Source organism: Cyprinodon tularosa, unplaced genomic scaffold (genome assembly GCF_016077235.1).
Source record: "Cyprinodon tularosa strain WSP-4 unplaced genomic scaffold, ASM1607723v1 ctg816, whole genome shotgun sequence".
NCBI lineage: Eukaryota > Metazoa > Chordata > Actinopteri > Cyprinodontiformes > Cyprinodontidae > Cyprinodon > Cyprinodon tularosa.
In genome coordinates, this window is record NW_024039581.1 from 59,784 (window position 1) to 78,522 (window position 18,739).

Here is an 18,739-nt window from a genome sequence, read left to right on the forward strand (position 1 = left end):
GGATGCGATCCTTGTAAAGGATCACAGGTTGTCTGGACTCAGAGGTGAAATGGTATAATCTTGGAGAAAGTTAATAAAATAGTTATAAAATGAGACTCTTTTTTGATAATGTAGGGCATTAATTCATAAAAAAGTTAATTTGAATTCTATAAATAAAAGCTTTCTGTCCAACAGCAATGATGATCTGCACGGCAGCATTCTATACCCAGCTATGGTAGCATCTAGGATAGATCTGTCAGTCTGGGAAAGAATCTGGCTGGCATTTGAAATTGTAAAGGTAAACTTTTGTGCAACATAAAACTGACTAAAATATTTTTTATAGTTTTTTCCACTAAAGCCGACCTAAACCATTACATATCATAATGACTAAAACGCAACTGAAACTAATAATAGTTTTCATAGATTAAATCTAAGATGGCTGTCAGAAACTACACTGGTCTCCTCTGGCTTCCTCCCACTGGTTGTTTGTCCTGTTTGTCTCTGTGTTGTCCTGCGATGGACTGGAGACCTGTCCAGGTTGGACTTCGCCTGTCACCCATAGACAGCTGGAGATGGACAGCAGCGCCCCTCGCCACCCCAGCAGGTGACACATATGGATGGACATAGTTTACTTGTTCTTTATGTGTTGGTTTTAGTTCTTATTCCGGATTTAGTCTTAAGGCCTGAACACACCGTCTGCGTCCGACTTTGTAATGTCCGATTTTTTTTCCATGTCCCACTGTCTGCGTGTAGAGAGGCTCCGACTAGGCAGGATGAGCAGATCTGAGCAGATTCTTTTTACCTGCCTCTGTGCTATAAACACATTAAAACAATTTACCCCACTTGACTTGGACAGATTATGAAAAGTTATGAAAAATAAAAAACAGAGCTTCATTCTATAAAGCAAAGCTCTACTTAATGAGTCTGTGCAGCATCTAGAACCAGAACAGATAGAGAATGTTCATCTATCAAAAACATGATGAGATCTACGTCTAAAGAACAGAAACGCAGCAAAAAAACTCTGTGGGACCGTTTCCATGGTGACAGAGAGGTGATTCTCAGAGAGATCTGGGAAGTTTATCGCAGTTTTTCTTTCTTTTTTCCATAAAGAGGTGAGAGAGATACGCTGCTCCATCTGCTCCTCCTGATTCTGGAGGATCACTGCTTTATCCGTTTCTGTCCTGATCTCCCATCATGGGGAAAGTTTCTATTTTAATTTTTTGCTCGTCTGTCCTGCTCACTATAAACTCGATGCGTGACTCCAGACTGACTCTTTCTCTGTGAGATTAACAGATTTAATTTAATATTTTCCTCCAAAGCGGATGTGTTTTACTTTGTAACTGCGTCTCTCTTCCTGTCAGACCCATGAAATTGCTGCTGAATTGCTGCGTAGTCCGACTAAAATAGACCTGGGCTCTATCTTAGTCTGAGCTACGCTGCCCCCTGCAGGAAATCCTCCGCATTGACTTTCAATTAGCGCAAAACACTGCCACCTTTAAGAAGCAATTTCTGTGTGATCGGACAAAAAATTAATTTTGTTTTAGCCTTTAGAAACGGCATAGCTGTCAATCCGTTTTACCTCTTTCATCTTTGTCTTTATTTGTTTTGTTTTTTTAGCATTTGACACATTTACCAACTCAGTAGGGTTAGGTTAGGCGCTGTGCACCACAACTATTGCATAAAAATTACATCATCACTGTAGAGCTGCTCTCTAAAGCAATAAGCAACACTTCCTTCAACACAAGGAAATGGGAGCAATTAACCCTTTATGTCTTTATTGCCTTCCAAATAAAGTCCCCCCGTCCTTCAGCGAGATCTACAAGCACAAGATCTACATCCAGCCATTCAGCAGATCCTGCTTCATGGCTGCACATCAGATTTTGGCATTCGACCAATTAGATGAACCTTGAATGATAGACTACCTACTGGAAATTAAGTTGGAAAAAAGGTTCAAAAGTGAAGAAAAAAAGGTGAAAAGTTAATTAAAAAGTAAAAAAGTAAAGTTAAACAGTTAATAAGCCTACTTAATAATTACATTTATGTTTATAAACTAAAACATGTCAGTGGCAGTATCAGCATTAATGCCTCTAAGGTTATGTTGTATTTCACTGAGTGTCCAATAAAGGGTTAAATTACGCAGACTCAAAAAAGACAAAATGCTTTTATTCTCCAATATTGGTTAAGATCATCATATAAAATATACCAGCACATTAAAATACTTTGAATTGAATATAAAATAAAATGTATTTTTCCTGTACAGAAGGTAGCAGATTATCCTCCTTCAGTCGGGTTCTTCAGGTCTCCACTGAAACAAAAGAGAAAAAGTCTGATTCATTTCCGGACGCGTGTATAAATCTACCATCAGTTAGCGTACGTACCGCACAGGCCTGGGATCTCCAGAGGAATGTAGTTTTCCTGGCAGAGATGAACGAACGCCGCCGCTAACCTGCAGGGGGCTTTGGAGGAGCTCCGCTTACACACAGACAGGAACTGATCAGGATCCACCTGAAGGAAGACAAACCGAGACGTTAAATCAGACATCTTCTCTGATTCAGCTGCTTTTTAGCTTCCTATCACCTTAATGCCCCCCCGCCTCTTCACGCAGACGCTCTAGTGCATCTCCCCAACATTATAGGTGATCGCAGACAGGAGGCCTCTGATTGGTCAGTTCTTCTCCGCTCTACATTATGTGTATTTCCTGTTTGGTCCCTAATGGCAGAGACTCTGGCTGTAGCGCCGTCCGGCCTGGCTCACCTCGGACTCTAACCCAGACATCGTTCTGGACGCTAGTTTGTAGCTCTGAGCGACGCTCTGTTGGTTCGCACCTGAAGCCAAAACACGCAGCGCCACGGCCAGTAGGTAGTGTTGCGCCGATGCCATCTTTTGGCCCCGATACCCGATACCATCTGTTTGAAATTGATGTGTGTGATTATATGAAGAACTGCATCCTGCTTGGATGTAAAATAATTTCCATCATGGCTTCAAGCTGCTGCCTACATTTGTGAAGCAGGAAACAGACTAAAACAAAGTGAATCCAGTAGAACTTTTTATTGCCGACCTGGAATGGGTGACAATAATTGAAGAAACTTTTGGCTCTCAAAATGGTATCGATGTCCTATTGGTTGGTACTCGCAGATATTGATATCACCATTTTAGTGCTGGATCGGAGCCCCGCCCGATACTGGATATTGGTATCCGTGCAACACTACTGACGGGTGAACTGTGTGCCGTCCAACGTTGGATGAGGCGTTGTAGACGGCGAATAAGCTTGTCAAACCGACACATGGACACCCACAATCCTAGCTAGTGACGTTGAATAACAGCGCAGACCACGCTTCAATAGCTGATAGCTTTATTTGCTCCCCACCTCCCTCCACAGCGCTGACGTCACAACCTGATTGACAGGTTTATAGAATTATTTAGCTCCAAGGCTAGGCTAACTGCATGCAGCGAGGCTAACTGCGTGCAGCGATGCTAACTGCATGCAGCGAGGCTAACTGCATGCGGCGAGGCTACTTGCATGCGGCGAGGCTAACTGCGTGCAGTGAGGCTAACTGTATGCAGCGAGGCTAACTGCATGCAGCGAGGCTAACTGCATGCGGCGAGGCTAACTGCATGCGGCGAGGCTAACTGCATGCAGCGAGGCTAACTGCATGCGGCGAGGCTAACTGCATGCAGTGAGGGTAACTGCGTGCAGCGAGGCTAACTGCACGCGGCGAGGCTAACTGCATGCAGCGAGGCTAACTGCATGTGGCGAGGCTAACTGCATGCAGTGAGGCTAACTGTATGCAGCGAGGCTAACTGCACGCGGCGAGGCTAACTGCATGCAGCGAGGCTAACTGCACGCGGCGAGGCTAACTGCATGCAGCGAGGCTAACTGCATGCAGCGAGGCTAACTGCATGCAGCGAGGCTAAGGCTTTATCCTGCTTTCTCTGCCTCCTTTTTCAAACGTCAGGATCTGAGGCAGCATAGATACAGACAGCTAGGACTGATTTAAAGCACTTTGCAAAACATTTTATGATGCTGTTTTCTGTTGTTGGCGTTCATGTAAATATACTGGTGTGATACTTTAGTACACTGGAAAAAATCAAAATCTAAATAAGTCATTTTTTCTTAAAATAAGTGATTTTTTTTTCTTGGATTGAGGAACTTTGAGACACTTTGCCAATGGAACAAGATAATTTACACTTAAAATAAGAAAAAGACAATTGAATTGTTTTATTTCAAGTGTATATTATCTAATTACCTTATTTTAAGAGTAGAGATGCTCGTTCCATTGGCAAACTCTCATTTACCAACTTAAATTAGGGGAAAATAAAATTAATTTAAGACATTTTTACTTATTTCTAGATCGTTTTTTTAGTGTATACATTTGATTGTTTTTTTGGTATACGTCTATGTTGTTAAATTGTAAAGTGCCTTGAGATGACATGTTGTGAATTGGCGCTATAGAAATAAACTGAATTGAATTGAGGTTAAATTTCCCAGTTACCCTTCATCGCCCCCTAGTGTCGCCTTCCTTCTCATTGGTTTTCTTGTTCTTTCTCTGTACACCTGTTCCCACACAGATCCATACTCCAATCTTTGTCCTAGACAGCGTATATTTATCCCTTCCTCTGCAGTTTGTCTTTGCAGGATCGTCATTTTATTTCGCGTACTCATCAGTTCCTGTCAGCCTCCTCTCTGGTTGTGATCCCGTCTTCATTACCTGATTACTTTGGATTTAAACTACCGCTGCCTTCATCATTAAATCTAACAGAACTAATCTCTGCCTCCGTTTCTGCTTTTTGACTCCAGCCGCCATCTTCCACACATCCTGACAGAAGAACACATTTATTCACTTTGTGCTTTGCAAATTATCTACCTTTCTTTAACATTGAATTCTTCTCGAATTTTGATAAATTTTACTTGAATTCTCTAAACTTGAAATATCCAATCAGAAAACAACAAGCTAGAAAGCAACTTAAGAATAAGAAATAAATTTTCCTTTTTTACTTACCACCCTGAAACAGGAACTGAGGAGAGAATCAGGGGAAGAAAACAGAGATTCACAGCTGGCAGCCCTCGTGGCGGCTTGGGAACTTCGCTCTTTTGTTTCTGTGTATTTAGTGCAGCTTGAATTTAGCTGAAGACACAAACAAACAGGACAGACCAACGGATAAACGAAACTCCACAAAAACCAGGATCTATAGAAGAAAACATGTTTTACCGATCCTACCTTCCAGCCATTGAAGAAATCCTCCAGTGTCTGAGCTTGAGATCCATCAGGTAGAGGAAAATCATCGCCTGCATCATTAGTGTTAGTTCCCAGGAGTCCGGTTGAAGCTCCTGTGGAGTTTAACGTGTTTGATCATTGAAGGAAACAAGTGTTATACATAAAAACAGCAATTAATCTTCTTAGGGTTGTAAAATCCTCCTTCTCACATATAAAGCCTTAAATGGCCAAGCTCCATCTGATATCAGAGATCTGATTGTTCCTTATGTTCCTAACAGAGCACTTCGCTCTCAATCTGCAGGTTTACTAGTGGTTCCTAGAATTTCTAAAAGTAGAATGGGAGGCAGATCTTTTAGTTCTCAGGCTCCTCTCCTGTGGAACCAACTACCAGTTTTAGTCCGTGAGGCAGACACCCTGTCTACTTTTAAGGCTAGGCTTAAAACTTTCCTTTTTGATAAAGCTTCTAGTTAGAGTGGCTCAGGTTATCCTGAGCTATCTCTATAGTTATGCTGCTATAGGCTTAGACTGCTGGAGGACATAGGGACCCCTTTTTCATCATTCTGCTTCATTCTATCTCTATTCTCCCACTCTGCAGAATCTGTTAGTTCAATCTCTAACGTTCTGCTCTCTCTGCTTTTTCTCATAGTAGCTTCATCTGGTCTGTTCCTGTTTGGCTGTGACTCCATCCTGGAGAGAAATATCAGCTGTGCTGCTGCCATCAACACCTTTGTTTCTAGATGTTGGAGCTTGGCCTGTTTTCCAGTGTAGTCCTGTTTCTCTGACTGTGACTAACTGGATGTGCTCTCTTCATCCTCTGACATGGGAGCTGGCTCGGAGCTCGTCTGCCTGGCTGTGTGTTTCCTGGACGGGGCCGCCTGTGGAGCTGGTTGACAGTTGCCTTTTGTATCTATGCTTCTTTTTCTATGTCTGCTTCTGTCTCCTTGAACCCCAGTGGGCCTCAGCAGATGGCCGCTCACACTGAGCCTGGTTCTGCTGGAGGTTTCTTCCTGTTCAAAGGGAGTTTTTCCTCTCCACTGTCGCTACAAGCATGCTTAGTGTGAGGGATTGCTGAAGAGTCAATGAGTCGATGCAATCAGCTGGTTTTTCTTAAATAGAAAACTTTGAATCAATCTGACTGGATGATCTGGTTGAATTGTCTCTATAAAATGATATTCAAAAAGGAAAAAAAACACCAAAAAAACAGTAAAAATCCGTCCAATTTCCCAACATTCAACACTAGAAGAAAAAAAAACTTTGGAAAAAAGAAACTCAAACCCGAATGGAGGTTTATCAGAATGCCTGAGGGGCTTGTTACCCCAAAAACTGATCTAAAAATACTCAGTCGCTGGATTCTTGTCCTTCTTCTGCTGTTTAGCAGCCAAATACAGTCAGTAACCGACCTGATCTCGAAGTGAAATTACGTTTGTTTTCATGTCAGCCTTTGGTGTTTCTAATGATTGTACCTTCATTAAATAAAAAGTCAAAGAGGTTTCTTCGTACCATGAAACCATCCATCCAGGGTGAAGCTGCACAACTCCAGCTGCAGATCACATGACACTGATCGTCCATGCTGATTGGACACCTGTACTTGGTTTGAGCCTTTTCTCACACTCAGCCCATGATCAGAGTAATGCCCATGTGTGGCGATGCTTTGGCAGCCAGCTTTCACCTGTGACACAGATATTTATCGGTCTGCAGCAAATGAACAGATCGTTTCCAGCTGTAGAAATGCAGTGAAAAACATTCACTGACTTCTCCGGTGACCATACCTGCCCAGTGCGCTGAATGCTGATGGTGCTGTTGTTCATTAGGATCAGCAGGGAGCTCTGCGGGTCAGTACCAAGCAGCAGAGTAAAGGACTCACTGCTGACGTCCTGGGAGAGAAGCAGCGGACACGAACCAGGAAGCTCATACAGGTGACCGTCAAAGGTCACCACAAACTGGTCTGCTACCAGCAGAGCTTCGTCTTTAGGAATAAAGACGAAAAACAGCAACATACATGTATCAAAATGACTGTAAAGGGTCTCTTTGCACTTACAATTTGCAATGTTTATTATGTTTTGTAGTAAAACGTTTGAATTAAAACTTCTTAAAATCTGAAATGATTCCATCCTGTTCAATAAATGATCAGTGTTTTTAATTCAGAGTAATTTTCATGTGAATGTGTTTTACTGGAGGCATCCATGTTTGTCAAAGAACACTACTGCCACCTACTGGTTAGTGACGTCACGGTGCGGTATCGGCTGTTGATCAAGTCCCAGTGCTGTATCTGGTGTTTGTCACAACGCGCTATTATCCAAGTCATCTTGAAAACATTCTTCTTCCAAATGTTGGCTACATATTACGGGTTTTTTCTCTGGCCAGAAGTTCGATGGCAAATCCTCCCTCTTCAAGTTGGCGATCCAACGACCAACCCGTCCGTGGAGGATCAGGAATCAGAAAGGTGGAATAACTCTTTTTTTCCCTTTTACCCGATGTATTCCAGCATCCAGCTGCCATGCACGTGGGCATTGTCAGTTTCACTATAGCTCTGGTGAATTTCAATGGTGAAGTCCTCTGGAAATCTTCAATAATTGTTGTTGATTGCAGATGTGTCTAGTAGTTCCCATTGATTTAGCTTGGAAAGCGGGGAGAATGGCGCTAGGCTTACCGCACCGTGACGTCACTGCTGGAAGATGGCAGGAGGGAGGGGCTACTATATTTGGGCAAAAATGGCCGCAGGGATTAAAGCTACAGTGTGTAATTTTCAGCGACATCTAGCGGTCAGACTGCAGACCGCAGCAACATGAACGTCTCCCCCCCACCGCTTCTCCCCCCCAACAGTACGGCGAGCGTTACGGGACAAAATGTCTTCCACGACGTCGGAATCACCTACCTTCTCAAGTGATGAGGTTTGTTTACATAGATCATTTTACAGATAGTATTTCATTAGTCTGTGTAGGGTATAGATTTCATGTAGACTTAAGATAATAAATATACCCGTTATTTTTTCTACGTCGTTGTGACGTTTTGGTGAGCTGCTTTGCATGGTGATATAAACAGACGAAGTAATTGTAGTCATTAGTTTAACGGCGAGATTGTGTTCGCTGGAAGAATATATATTCCCCGTTTACAGAGTCCAAGTCATGTTTGTGGCACGGGGGTTACAAGGCAAGGAAGAGGGAGAGGAAGAGGGCAGAGAGGCCGGGGTGGGCATGCAGCTAGGGCCAGGCGAGAGAGGGGTGCCAGCGGGGTGAGAGCAGAGGAGGAAAGGCTTGAAGATCTCCAAAGGAGCCGGAGAGAAGTAACCGAGGTATATATCCAGAAAATTATTTTACAGAAAATTACTGAATCATTACCTGTGAAACGTCAGGGACGTTGCTGAATAAGTATACTGGAGAGTAACAGCATCATCACGCAGCATGTTATTGTTTTAGACAGGTCTGAGCATCCTGTACTCCAAAAACTGCAGTGATATTAGACAATTGTGTGTGTAGGATTAATTACCTGTCCAAGAGAAAACTGGCAACTTGAGCGTCACTTTGAAAACCTTTTTCCTCCATCAGTGACTTCCATCGTGGAAATGCCGTGCCAATGTTGATCCGTGTTTTTTGTCGTTTCTTGTCACGCTTGCGTTTATTCTCGTCGTGTTTCCGCTTCTTAGATGACGGGGGTTCGGTGTCCGCCGCTTTTCGTTGTGATACAGAGTAGGCATGATCCTCCATTCGTCTGATGTTTGGCCAAACAGTTTGCAAAGTCACTCACGCCTGCCGCCTTGTTCACCTTTCTTGTTACTGAGGCGCAGTATACCTGCTTCTTCTTCTTCTTTGGTTTCAGGCAGACTAAACGCTTCTCAGGCATAATACTGCCATCTACTGTTCAGTACCGTCTCAGTTCATCTCTCTCAACTTGCCGTAGTTATTTTCGAGCGTAATGGGAGATCTCGCAATCGCTAGTTTGTTGCCTCTGCGCTTGCCGTAGCGCAAAGATGTCTGCCTCCATGGCTGCGAGACCCGCTCCTATGTAATTATAAATAACGAATTCTAAGGCAGCGCAAATATTATGGTTAAAAGGCTGAGCTCATAGGTGATGATAAATAACATAGTTATGTATAATATATTAAATTTCTGACTTTATATGCCTGTAATTATTACACACTGTAGCTTTAAAGTAAAAAAAAAGGCAAGAATGATTGAAGACTAAATTTGACTTTTGAGAATCCAATAAGTGCGTCTATATCTACCACTGCGTTTTCTTTAACAGGTTATAGATTAACCGACACTCACAAGATGAACTGTTACAAAGGTAGATCAAATTCATAACAAGCTTGCAGCATGAAGCGAGCGCCTGGTTGACCTAACTTCCTGCTCCAGCTGCTAAACGCCGTCTGGCCCCATCTGCTCCAGCCACGCCCAGCGCCATTTATCTATCCGACCTTTATCAATGGGGGTGGGATCTTCATGGAGTTCATTAACTAAATGCTTCCCACTCCATTCCGTTCTCTCCTTCGTTTTTCTCTCCAAACACAAAGTTTCATTTATTTATTTTTTAACTTTTAACACGTCTCTCCGTTGAATGGAACCATAAACGGCGCCAGGTGATTCTCCACGTAGAACTTCAGCACTGAACCATAATCTATCTGGTGACTGGAGCAAGAAAATAGAGGAGGAGGTACATGCTTTCCTAAGACCCGCCCCCTTCTTCATATGATTGGTGTTACACCCCCCCCCCAGGCGTGGGGTGGAGTGCAACAGTTAAAGTATCCTCTACGTTGACTTCTTCTCTCAGCAGACTGAGAACCGTTCAGAAAGCCACAAGACAAAACGCGTCGCCTTGGGAGGCTGCCCCCCCCTGCTGGTGGGAATAGGTAACAACGCCTTAAAACTGACAACCTTAAAATTAGGGTCTATGAGAACTCACATCTAAAGGGAATCATACATAATAAATCTATATAAATGTGAACACACATTTAGTGGGTGTCACATTGGCTAATACTGTTAGTTTCAGAGCGCTCCTTTGCTACCATTGGCTGAGAAACGCAAGACGGATTTCTATTGTCCTTTTTTTATTTATTAAGGGTCAATTTATTATCGAGGGATTTTTTTTACCCACAGGCGATCACTACGAGCCGGAAATCCGGCCTGGGGCTGGAATACTTTAATCCCGGTGGCCGATCTCAGACTCACTGATCGCGATGCAAAATATTGTTTTTATGTTTTTACTGATAAACGCTAAATTAAATAAATCACAGCGAATGTATTAGTTTTAGGAATAAATAAAGATCTTAGACTTTTCCTTTAAAAGGAACACAACACATCTGGACGATTACAAACCTAACTGAAAGCTGTGCCTGACATGAACATGTTGACACATAACTAGCTTACGTATGAATGGGCCGTCCATGATTTTCCTCTTCAAGCGATAAAGCTCAGCAGAAGGTCTGATGGAGAACAGGGCCAGCAGGGGCCTCAGGAGCCATTCCTCCAGCACCACTTTCAACTGCCCAACTTCAGCAACCCTTGATAAGTTTAGATTTAGCAGCGGCAGCGACACGCTGACTACACCTTCTCTGAAAGAAAGAGCAGATATTAGACCAGGTTACTTTATCAGAACATCGTAGCAGCGGCACATTCTCAGCAAGACTGTTCATGGGCTGAAGTCCTAAACTTTTCCATCTTTGTTCCATTTCTCTGCATTTCACCACATGGAGGGACCGCCAATGTATTTTAATATTTAAAGTCGTAGGGAAGCAGCTGTTCCTATCGTTGCATTTCTGAATTCTCCCGAGTGGTGCCCGACTTTACACCAGTGAATACAGTGATTGGTCGTTTATCAAGGGGGCGGGATTGTTGTGGTGGAAGGTTCACAAGCAAGTTTGGTTGTGGCCGGTTTGTTGGAAGCATCTTGCTAACCAGTTAGCATCTTAGTGCTAGCAGGTTCCCAATGGGAAATTCCATTGGGACCAAGTAGCACTAAATTGGTGACTTAGAAACGACGCTGTCAAGGAACGCTATGGACAGCGGAAACATGCAAGAGGAGGAGAGTTTAGTGTCGGAGGTCGTGGATGAGTCTCCTCAGTCATCCATTTTTTATTTAGAGGAGGAAAGCGGGGACGAAGATGTTGTGGAAGAGGACGCCAGGGCGGCAGAAGCTTGGTTTGGTGTAGAAGGCTTCCAGCCGTACATGTTTGAGCCCTTGCCTCACAACGCTGCCAGTTCTGTTAGCTCTACGCCTGCCGAAGACACAGACGTCCATCCCCGTGAACACTGGGACGCAACTCAATGGGAAAGGAAAGGATTCTGGTTTCAACTATGCTATGACCGAAAACATTTGATTGACAGATGGCCGTTGATATATGATTGGGCGAATTTAGGTGTTTAGGCTGACGTAGAACTAACTGGCCTGCAGAAGATAACGGAAAAAAACACAGATTTTAAGACAGGATTTTTTTTTTTATAGAAATTTTCTAACTTTTGGGACAATATCATCTGATAAAGAGTCCATTTATATAGGGTGACCAAACGTCCGTATTTCCCGGGACATATCCGTATTTCACGTCCTGTCCCGGGTGTCCCGGGGTTTTTTTTAGAAAGTGAGGAAATGTCCCTATTTCACTACGCACGACGCTGCGTGTGACGTAATCCCTGAGCCGCGTCAGTGCGGGCAGCCCTGCTCTTAATCAGAGGCTCTGTTCGAAAACCTGGGCTGCATCCTCCAAGGACGCGGTCTACCTAGACTGGATCCTTCCAAGGACGCGGTCTACCTAGACTGGATCCTTCCAAGGACGCGGTCTACCTAGACTGGATCCTTCGAAGTCCTTGAAAATAAGGAGACTGGAAGAGTTTTGGCTGTAAATTTGAACAGGTCCTCCCTTCAGCGGGTTTTACCGCCGTATGCTCTGTTGCTTAGCAACCGTGAAAGTTGACACACAAAGCAGGAAAAGAATGAATACCGAAGTTTTCAAAACTGTTTGTTTATTTATTTATTTTTTTTTAAGTTAAAGTGAACAAAGACTACACTCACAAGAATCCAGAGTGGAATAAAGGTTCCAACCACCGGGAGCAGGAACAAATCAAATCAAATGTAATGATAGAAACCTTAGTCAGTTAAATAACCTGCTGCTTTCATTCTGCACATCTCTGATGCTGCTGCTATTTTAAAATATCCATTACTGTAAAAATGTCCATAGCTGCATATTGGTTATTTATTCTACAGTTTTATATTGTTAAAACATCTACAAAATGTATCTGCAAAATCTCTAATATTCAACAACAAAAAATACTTAGTTAAGCATATTGTGCAAAAAAACAATTAAAAAATTAAACTCCTATCAGATTTATAGTTCCCACTCTGCAAATTTATTAGAATCTGTCCTTAAATTCCAGCCAAACCCATTTACACAGTAACAGATAAAACCTTTAGATAAACCAAACATTACAGCCACATATCTGACTCTATAACCATTAAAACAACTAGTAACAAGTAACATTTCCTCTCATCGCGGAGCAAATCCCGATGATGAGACATTTGTTCTTTCAATCAAACCCCCCGCCCCGCTCAAAGGTGTCCTGGTTTTCCCAAATGAAAATATGGTCACGCTAATTTATATACATGTTCAAGCCGGAATTATTTGACATTTAAAGATGATTTCCCTATGAATTTAATATTATTTTGTTTTCCTTTTTTTTTCTTCCATATTTTATATTCTTATTTATTTCCAATTTTTGTTTTCAAAATGTTCCTTTTTTATTTCTGTATTTCAGATTATATGTTACTAATAGCATTGTTTACAAATTACATCTAACCGACACATTCTCTTCACATCAAGCCCAATAGCAACGCTTGTTCTTGACCAGACCAATAGAAACGCTCCTTCTAGCTTCACTCCATGTAAAAAGCCTTTTTTTTTAATACAATGGTTTGTCCTGCGTTGAGCAAAATTAGGGCCCTATGTCTTTAGGTATGAACATAGAAAAGTTTAGCCGCCTCTTGCTCTGATAAACGATGCATTTATTTCCGTCACTAGATGAACTAAGGAGCTAACGCAGCTGTAAAGCACACTTCCAGTATCTCCTACCTCGGGGTGAATTTGAAGAAAGAAGCCAGCCTCTTCCCGACCCCAGACAAAGCCATGGCCAGCCTGGTGTCCACCCAGTGGTAGGTCTGCTGGCCTGCCTGAAGGAAAGAGCAAAGACATGCTGACCATTCTTAGAGGTTTTCATTGCCTTAAATATCATTTACATCCATTTTAGGTATAATCATTTTGCATTCTTGTTTTACTTTTCTCCAGTTTATGATACCTGCTTAGAAAAGGTCTGGTTGCTATTTGAAAAGTGGTCTCTTTGGGCCTGGTTCCCTTAAGATAAGATAAGCTAGACTTTATTGATCTCACAGTGGAGGAATTCATTTTCTCACATCGCATCAATAGTCAAAAGAAAAAACTCTTCCTCCCCCATCGTGGGAGGTGTCTCCCCCCCTTTTCCTCCCAGCTGGGCTCCTCTACCAGAGTCCTGGGAGCCTGAGGGTTCTGCCAGTATCTTAGCTGTTCCTCTTCTGGACCGAGATGTCTGATTTATTTCCAGGGATCTGCTGTAACTCCTCCAGTTTAGGGGCTAATTGGTTGGTTAGCATTTTACTGCATCCGCCGAATCTACAGGCGGAGAGGAGAGTCTGAAGTCATTAGAACGTGCTTCAGCCCGAAGCACTCGGAAGCTTTTTCAGCAGCCAAAAGTGGCTGTATTTACGAGTCCAGAAAAAATCTTCAATGACCATAGCTCCAGCAGGCACTGGCGGAGGTACAGGATCGATGGCTAGTTTGTAGCATTCTAGGCAGCATATTTTCTGGAGTTGTGGAGAGCTGAACTGAGCTGCTGCCTATAGGTGCCACCATCTTAAAACATGTACTTTTACCAACTGATCACAGCTAATATAGCAAAGCTGCTCTCTGGCATTAAACACAGGAGCAGCAGAAGCATCTGGACTCACTTTACTGGACGTCTGACCTTAATGAGGACGAGCATCAGAAATGAAGCAGCAGAAGCTCCTTTCTGCTTGTTTAAAGCTGACGAATTCAGCTCTGATCTTCCCTCTGTGCTTATAAAGAACTGTCTTTTGGTTGCTGAGCTCAGAGTCTGCGCTTTATGCTCCACTCTGATGGTTCGCTCTCAGCAGTACGGCTCTTCCTGCTCTCGCTACTTAATAAACTAGATGTGGCTGATCATCCTCTGCCAAGCATAATAAATCCCTTTGTCGATGTATCCATATTTTATTTCTTCCAGCTCACAGGAGGTAATGCTAAACATTCTTTAAATTCTACCAAAGGAATCCCACAATTATATCCAAAGCAAATATTTCATTACGTTCTGTTTATTTTTGAATGAAGATCCAGATGAAAAGGTTCATAGATCTTTGAATATTTCTCTCTTATTGTTCTCGTTTCTATCTAGCCTTCCTGTTTCTGTTATGATCTGTTTTTCTGAATTGTCTTTGGACTCCTGCTGGGTTCTGCCTGTTAACCAAACATGTAACTCACACTGTTCTGGATTTACCTTTGGAACCTCTCCGGACTTCTGATCTCCTGGCTCTGACTACCGAGCTCATCCTTGACACCAGCTTTGGCTGTGTCCCCTGGATTGTCTTAAGCTGGACGCTTAAGTCCTGCTTAAGCGTCTGGGATTCTCTGGGCTGGGTCTCGTTGGCAGCCGACTGGCTGGTACCTACCTGATCTTCCAGGTTAGTGACTCACACATTCTTTCTCATCCTCTGCCAGATTGACGTGGTCACTAACCTGTGTTTTCTTCCTGCAGAGGGTCCTGCTGTAGATCTTTGAATATTTATTTCTCATAGTTCTGTAAATGTTTCCTTATATTGCCATTAAAACATTTTCTCTGTTTCCTTTAAATATTTAAAACTTTTAGTTTGCATATTCATGCAATTTAGGTCTGGGTTGCCATGGCGATACAAGGCAGTTATGGAGGTTCTGTCTGTATTTATTTATATCAGACTACTGTGAATTTAAATCTACTTTGACCCCTGAGCAGCAGGAACCGTTCTCTCACCGCATCCAGAGCAGCTCTGAGGGCTGACAGTCCTGCTACCGACAGGAGTCTGAGGTGGGGGTTCTCCAGTTCTGCATGTAGGACATCCATCAGCCTGTCCGTCCATATCCCAACAGCCTCCCTCCATGCTGCCTCCAGCCTCTGCCCCTTCACGTCCTGGTACACACCTGCTAGAGTAGCCAGAGGCCCTGGACACAGAAGTTCCAACATGCTGATAGTGCTTTATAATCACAGCTATTTTGTCCAGAACTGACAAAAGCTCACGTCTGAGCTCCTGCTGTCCAAGCAGAGAGGCTTGATGAAGCCGACCCAGAAAGTCAGGCAAGCTGCTGGTCAGTGCACGTCGCAGGGAGCTCCTCAGCCACAGAGACAGCAGACCTGTGTCTCCTCGGCCCAGTGGGGCCTTCGCCTGCCGTGAAACAAGAACAGGAAGAGAGCTTCTCTGCTGCAGCAGCTGCTGGTCTGAAGGCTGAAGAAGAAGGAGAGAAGAAAAACTAAGAATCAATATCCTGAGCTATCTCTATGCTGCTATAGGCTTAGACTGCTGGAGGACATAGGGACCCCTTTTTCATCATTCTGCTTCATTCTATCTCTATTCTCCCACTCTGCAGAATCTGTTAGTTCAATCTCTAACGTTCTGCTCTCTCTGCTTTTTCTCATAGTAGCTTCATCTGGTCTGTTCCTGTTTGGCTGTGACTCCATCCTGGAGAGAAATATCAGCTGTGCTGCTGCCATCAACACCTTTGTTTCTAGATGTTGGAGCTTGGCCTGTTTTCCAGTGTAGTCCTGTTTCTCTGACTGGATGAGTCAATGAGTCGATGCAATCAGCTGGTTTTCCTTAGATAGAAAACTTTTAATCAATCTGACTGGATGATCTGGTGAACTGGAAAGTGACCTGAAATGACGTGATGTGAATTGGAGCTATAGAAATAAAGTTAATTGAATTTAAATTGAAAGGTCTAGCCAGACGTTACTTGATATGCATAACAGACCTGTTTTAGCATTTCTGTGAGAAGATGCTGCAGTGGCTTTATCTTCTCTATGAGATGCTTCTTTATCTGGGAGCTCAGGAAGTCAAACTGCTCCTTTGAAATGATAAAGAGGCGTAAACTGAGTAAAACAGTTTCAAACTGAATGGAAACTTGGTAGATAGAGTTACCGTTACCTCTGCTGCGGTTAATCTTTCCATCCGGCCCTCCGCTGTCAGTATCAGCCTCTGATTGGCCTTTTCCAGGGACAGACTTCCCAGCGTCTCAGACTCTCTGCAGCCTTCTCTTCTCTGCACATCTGCCCGTAAGCTGTGATTAAATCCTGCACACGCCACTGCACTCAGATCCTCACAGAGGTCTGAACCTGCCCAGTAACACACAGAAACGCTCAGATTTGCACTCTATAGGCGCTGCCTTGGTTTAGCGCAGTGGTTCTCAAACTTTTTCTGTCATTCCCCACTTTGGACAAGGGGGAATTTTCAAGCCCCGCCTGTCCCCATCGCCCCAACACAATGCTAATGAAATATGCAACAATATTAAAATTTTCCAATTTTATTGAAGTAACAAGTAGTATCTAAATACAAACTATCTACATCAAATAACAGCAAGCTCAAAAATAAAGAAAATAAAAATGCAGCTGTGTCAAAATTTGTATCAAGCTCAAAGATAGAAAAAATTAAAGTGCCACTCTGCAATCTGTTAATAAAAGAAAATAAGTGAAATCCATCTGGCAATACAGGTCTATTTATCCCTGCATTAGTGGCTGCAATGAGCCTGTTTTGCATTGCACAGTTTCTCAAAACGGGGTTGCAGGCTTGATACTGCCACTCTCAAGTCATGCTCAATGTTCAGCTGAGATCTGTATTTTGTTTTCATTGAAGCAACAGTTGAAAAGCCCATCTCACAGAGATATGATGTGGCAAAGGGAAGAAGAATGCACACAGCTCTCTGCCCGATGAGTGGATACTCCCTCTCCACTCCAAACCAGAATTCACTATTAGTCTGAGCATTAAACCTGAGCTTCAGGGTGGAGTCAGACGTCATTTCAATAAACTGGTCCTATTTATTTAAGATAAAATATTTCAAATTCAGTTATTTATGATCAACCTGCGCCGCCAATCCCGGCGCATGTGCGCTTTATTTGCAGTCTGGACGCTGAGGGTAAACATGCTGTGTCTCTGCAGCGCTGAGAGGGACTCCTGCGATAGCGGGGGAGAACAGGGTTGGGACGGGGGAGGCGCCCCACGGCAGCAGCTGCCGCTGGAGGACAAGAAAAGGAACGATACGTGCTTTCACGTAAGAGTCTCCAAAAGTCGCTAATTTGTCGCTAGTCCCTTTTTTGAAAAAGAGTCGCTGGAGGGGTCTGAAATATAGCGACAAAGTCGCTGAGTTGGCAACACTGGGGCGCGAAAGTTTATTCCGTTACAAATAATATGCCGACGTCACGTCAATCATTATTTTGGCACTTCAGTTCCAGGTGAAATTTTTCTCATATCTAATGTTCTTTTAATTAGACTGCATGTAGGCTAGTAATGATTACTTTGTGGGTTTGATTAGTCTAAAAAGCGGCAACATACAGCTATAAGGACAGTTTACTCTCACACGTTCTACATTTATAGTCTCACACACACACACACACACACACACCGGAACTTGGCGCGCCCCACCTGTCACGTCTCAATTCCCCACCAGTGGGTCGCGCCACACACTTTGAGAACCGCGGGTTTAGCGGGATGTTGTCCTTTATTTACCGTTGATGTAACCTGCTGTAGTCCGAAGACAGCGTCCCTCTATCGTCCCATTGAGCCAAATCTTCTGTCTACCGTCTATAGCGGCCTGCACCTGGAGACCCGATCCACTGGTCCAAGACAGGGCGCTGCCCACCAGCCCCAAGCTCCAGTTACCCACCATCGACTGGAAAAGTTTAAAAAAGGATACGTAATTTAAACAGTCAAAAACTTAATACAAAAAACAGGTTTCTTTGAAGATTCTCGGTCGTTCAGGTCCTGTTGAAGCTAGAAAGGTTCAGTTTAGGCGACTGGATGTGAAGTTTTCTAGAAAAAGTTTCTTCTCTCATCCAAGAAGCTTCAGGTCTAACTAGTAGTGGGAGGACTGGGATTAAAATACTGGGAGTGGAACAAAGAATTAGGAGGAACTAAAGGTGGATCTGATCTTTTCTTCTGGATTGGTGATGGAGGTCACCTGGGGGTTAAAGGTCGTTAGAGGGTCGTTGACTCCCTCCTTAGAGTGGTTTCAGTCACATCATTGAAGTGTGAGTCAGGTGAGGGCGGATGAGAGGTGAATATTCTGGGTATTGATCCTAAAAGTGCTCTGGAAGTAGGTGAAAGGTTATGTCTAAGACCACCTCCTGAGGTTGTTCCAGGTTAACAAAGATGGCTTCCTTAACCCCTCTTTCAAACCATCTGTCTTCCTTAGCCAGAATGTGGACATTTTTGTCCTGAAACGAGTGTCCTTTAGCCTTCAGGTGAGGATTCAGGTTGGTGAGGATTCTCCGTCT

At 43.4% G+C, this 18,739-nt stretch overlaps 2 protein-coding genes across 2 annotated transcripts in view; both read right to left on the bottom strand.

Annotated features, from left to right (window-relative positions):
- Positions 1 to 2,124: 2,124 nt before the first annotated feature.
- On the bottom strand, positions 2,125 to 9,596 carry LOC119774542 (apolipophorins-like). Its single transcript, XM_038272072.1, has 7 exons — positions 9,536 to 9,596; positions 6,965 to 7,161; positions 6,696 to 6,864; positions 5,199 to 5,308; positions 4,980 to 5,105; positions 2,358 to 2,484; positions 2,125 to 2,284 (listed from the first exon to the last, which is right to left on the bottom strand). The coding sequence occupies exons 1-7, from the start codon at positions 9,594 to 9,596 to the stop codon at positions 2,274 to 2,276; spliced, it is 801 nt and encodes a 266-aa protein (XP_038128000.1). The 3' UTR covers positions 2,125 to 2,273.
- Positions 9,597 to 10,456: 860 nt separating this feature from the next.
- The window catches only part of LOC119774538, a 55,990-nt gene continuing 47,707 nt past the window's right edge, over positions 10,457 to 18,739 (bottom strand). The window contains exons 33-39 of the mRNA XM_038272067.1: positions 17,973 to 18,135; positions 16,398 to 16,585; positions 16,225 to 16,317; positions 15,497 to 15,701; positions 15,233 to 15,420; positions 13,252 to 13,349; positions 10,457 to 10,743 (exon numbers count right to left, since the gene is read on the bottom strand). Coding sequence (XP_038127995.1) covers positions 10,500 to 10,743; positions 13,252 to 13,349; positions 15,233 to 15,420; positions 15,497 to 15,701; positions 16,225 to 16,317; positions 16,398 to 16,585; positions 17,973 to 18,135 — 1,179 coding nt within the window. The 3' untranslated portion in view covers positions 10,457 to 10,499. The remainder of the gene's footprint in view (positions 10,744 to 13,251; positions 13,350 to 15,232; positions 15,421 to 15,496; positions 15,702 to 16,224; positions 16,318 to 16,397; positions 16,586 to 17,972; positions 18,136 to 18,739) is intronic.